This window comes from Zingiber officinale, chromosome 8A, assembly GCF_018446385.1.
Source record: "Zingiber officinale cultivar Zhangliang chromosome 8A, Zo_v1.1, whole genome shotgun sequence".
Classification (NCBI taxonomy): domain Eukaryota; kingdom Viridiplantae; phylum Streptophyta; class Magnoliopsida; order Zingiberales; family Zingiberaceae; genus Zingiber; species Zingiber officinale.
The window spans coordinates 107,043,302-107,047,502 of record NC_056000.1 but is presented as its reverse complement, the minus strand read 5'-3'; the positions used below and the strand labels follow the sequence as shown (position 1 = coordinate 107,047,502).

At 45.6% G+C, this 4,201-nt stretch overlaps 1 protein-coding gene across 1 annotated transcript; it reads left to right on the top strand.

The window, feature by feature from the left end:
* The first annotated feature begins 1,641 nt into the window (after positions 1-1,641).
* On the top strand, positions 1,642-3,889 carry LOC122012376 (protein DETOXIFICATION 48-like). Its single transcript, XM_042568891.1, has 2 exons — positions 1,642-1,775; positions 1,872-3,889. The coding sequence occupies exons 1-2, from the start codon at positions 1,665-1,667 to the stop codon at positions 3,414-3,416; spliced, it is 1,656 nt and encodes a 551-aa protein (XP_042424825.1). The 5' UTR covers positions 1,642-1,664; the 3' UTR covers positions 3,417-3,889.
* Positions 3,890-4,201: the final 312 nt, after the last annotated feature.

Below are 4,201 nucleotides of genomic sequence, written 5' to 3'. Positions count from 1 at the left end.
CAAAATATTAGGTCAAAATTATGGATGAGGATATTTTTACGATCAACAGAATGATACGAACATATAGAAACTTGTTTCATAAAATTTTGATATCTCTAGGACCATATTTAACACTTCCAATTAATTTTTTCTTTTTTAAAAAAATGTCAATTTTGGGACGAATCCTGAATTCGTCCGAAATCTGGGATGAATCCTAGATTCGTCCCAGAATATAAAAAATTTAAAAATATATATATAAATAAAATTGGAAGGCTCAAATATGGATATAGAGATATCGAAATTCTATGAAACAAATTTCTATGTGTTCATATCGTTCTTCTGATCATAAAAATATTCTTATTTATAATTTGACCTAATTTACTGAGTGTGACAATTTTTTAACTTGAATTACGTCAAATTCAAGTTAAAAAATCACCACACTCAAAATATTAAGTCAAAATTATGGATGAGGATATTTTTACGATCTGAGAATGATATGAACACATAGAAACTTGTTTATTTTGATGTCTTTATGTCCATATTTAAGACTTCCGATTATTTTTTTTTTTAAAAAAAAAAAATTGATTCTGAGACGAATCCGGGATTCGTCCCAGAATTGGGGACAAATCCACGATTCATCCCTGAATTGGAGATGAATCCATGGATTCGTCCCTTATAATTTTTTTATTATTTTTAAAAAAAATTTCAATCTGGAACGAATTCAGGATTCGTCCCAGAATCTGGGACTAATTTTGCGATGAAAATAATTTTCGTTGGGAATTTGGACGACAATATTTTGTTACAGATTTCGTTGTTAAGTTGGGTCGAATTTTATTTTTATCTTCAAACTTATTATAAATTTTAGACAGAAAATATTCGTCCTAAATTTTCGTCCCTAAATTATTATTTTTTTAGTGACACTTGTCAAAATCTCGACCAAGCTAGATGCTGCAATCATACCAATTGAAGTTTAATTAGTGTCAATGCCAATTAAAAATTAATTATAATCATAGTGAAGTAGTGCTAATATCAAATCTTGTTTTTCCCAGATTATATTCCATGCAATGTCGTGGATTCTTCCAAACTCAGATATGCAGAGCATCAGCCATTCTTCCAGCCTTTTTTTTAAAGAAGGCGACCAAGTTGAAAGAATCAAACTGCAAAGAGAAAAATAACAAAAAAGTGCCGCTCGCAAAATCTGCAGTTGCATGGAACTTGGAATACGTGAGAGATTTGCCACTGAAGCATGCACAGACGAGAGCCTACTTCTACAATTAAGAGTCAACGTAATGACTCACCACATCCATATCCCAACCTGGCATGATCAGATTAAGCCGACCGTCGCCGTCATAATATTCGAAAAATAAAAATAAAAGCAGCAACGAAGAATTGCACGAGTAGAGAAGCTTTGAACATCCACGATTAATCAATCTATCCCATCAGGATCAGCTCAGGCTTAGCTTTTGATCAAACTGGGTCAAACCATCATGCAGTCCCAGGCTCCTCCCAGCTGTGCCGAATAACGAATAGACACGCTAATTGGACCGGCCGGAAAGGCTGTTTGGACCAGTCCACTCCGGTTATCGAAATCGACGTGCGCGCGTCCTCCTATTTAAGTGCACTGCTCTGCTCCGCTCCGCTCTGCTCCCTGCCATTCTCAATTTGAAGAGGCAGCAAAGAACGAGATGTGCAACGCCACTCCACCCTCCTCTCCTCCCCCTTTCCCTTCGCTTACCAAATCTCATCTTTTGAACAGCACTCCTGATGATCTCCATCGCCCTCCGAGTGTTTCTGAGGTATATAAATATGTTCTACGTGCACGCATTTTGACGTGGTTGATTACTTCTGATTTAAATCGTCGTTTAAATTGATTAATATTAATGTGTGATTAGTTAGCGGAGGAGGTGCACGCGATCGGTAAGATATCGGTGCCTGCCGCCGCTACCGGGCTCATGCTTTACTCACGCGCTATGATCTCGATGCTCTTCCTCGGGCACCTCGGCGAGCTGGAACTGGCCGCCGGTTCGTTGGCGATCGGGTTCGCCAACATCACCGGCTACTCGGTGCTGTCCGGGCTAGCGATGGGTATGGACCCCATCTGCGCGCAGGCCTTCGGCGCCAACCACCTCAAACTCCTTGGTCTCACCCTGCAGCGCGCCACTCTGCTGCTACTTTCTGCCTCCCTTCCCATCTCCCTCCTGTGGCTCAACGCCCGAGCCATCTTGCTCCGCTGCGGCCAGGACGAGCAAATCTCCTCCGCTGCCCACGTCTTCATCACCGCCGCCACGCCCGACCTCCTCCTCCTCTCCTTTCTTCATCCGCTCCGCGTCTTCCTCCGTGCGCAGAACATCACCCTGCCCGTCACCTACTGCTCCTTCTTCTGCGTCACTCTACACGGTCCGCTGACTTACCTTCTGGTGGTGCGCCTTCGCCTCGGCATCGCCGGCGTGGCTGCTGCCATGATCTGGACCAACCTCAACCTCCTCGTCTGTCTGTTACTCTTCCTGTTCTGCTCCGGCGCGTGCCGAGACACCTGGCCCGGCGGCCCCTCCGCCGACTGCCTTCGTGGATGGCCAGCGCTTCTCCGACTTGCTGCGCCGTCGTGCGTGTCGGTCTGCCTCGAGTGGTGGTGGTATGAGCTCATGATCCTCCTCAGCGGCCTCTTCGCGCACCCCCGCGCCGCCGTCGCCTCGATGGGCATCCTCATCCAGACCACCTCCCTTGTGTACGTCTTCCCCTCCGCGCTCAGCTTCGGCGTCTCCACCCGCATCGGAAACGTGCTCGGTGCTAACCGCCCTGACAAGGCCCGCGCTGCGGCAGTGGTGGGGCTCGCCTGCGCTGTCGCGCTCGGCCTCGCGGCTACCGCTTTCACGGCGTCGATGAGGCACCAGTGGGGGCGGCTGTTCACCCTCGACGAGGAGACACTGAAACTCACGGCCCTCACGCTTCCCATCGCCGGACTCTGCGAGCTCGGGAACTGCCCGCAAACGGTGGGCTGCGGCGTGCTTCGAGGGAGCGCGCGACCTGCCACCGGTGCCAATATCAACCTAGGTTCCTTCTACCTGGTGGGGATGCCCGTCGCCGTGCTTCTTGGCTTCATCGGAAAGATGGGTTTGCCGGGCCTGTGGGTGGGACTCCTCGCGGCGCAGGCCTCGTGCGCAGCTCTCATGGCCTTGACCCTCGCTAGAACGGATTGGGTGGCGGAGGCAGAGCGAGCCAGAGAATTGACCAATTACTCTACTTCTCCTTCGACCATTCCAATTTCTGTTCCTGATTCTAACCACATACTTGATAACACAACGGCTCTGTCTCCTAATTCCATAGAAGCAGAGAAGAAACCGACAACTCTACAAGACGTCTTATACATGATTCATAATGATGTGAAGACGGCAACTAGTGACTCAGAAACAGCTCCTCTCGTCCTCTCTATCGATTGAACTGAGTTCATTAAAAAAAAAAAAAAAAACTCCCTTTGGTTTTATAGTCAGGATTTTGCTAGTGAATAATCCCACTGATTCCTCTGTTTTTCTAAAAATATCTTCTTTTTTCCCTTTGATTAACGAACTGAAAATGCAACTAAAAGTAATGAGAGGAAGAACAGAGACAGCGACCACAAAAAGTTGCAACTTTTCACGTTGAATGCTTACTTCCCGTGCTGTTCACAAACCCGAAAGTAGTGCTGCAGTCACTTTCGGCATTTGTACTTGGCCATAGTGTCTTTAACAAGCTTCCTACATCATCCTGTCTACAGATGCTTCTCCGCCTTAAAAATTTAGCTGCAATTTCAACAAAATGTGCTTGTGTGTTGTTGCTTCACTCGGTGTGTAACATACTTAGGCTTGAACGCTCCACTTTTGCTTTCTAACATTGAACATTCTGTGGCCCTGGTTTCCTTCAACAAGAAATATCTTTGGTGAGAGTTTTCTATGACGACGTTTAACACAATCAAATTAGTTGTTCAATTGCGCACAAAACTCTAGTTAGAAATCGTACTTCCCTTTTCTTTTCGCTGTATGGTTGTCTGTAGTTTTTGTGTTGTGTTGTTGTACGCAGTTGAGAACTTTAGCATACATGAAAGAGACATTAAGTTTCTCTGCTAGTCTAATGTACTACCCCCGTTGAATCTAATGATTGAAGAAATTTGACGAGGGACAACTTTGTAATGCTAAAATTGGCTTGCCGGTGAAATAGAAAACATTTGTAGCAGCAAACTTCATGAATC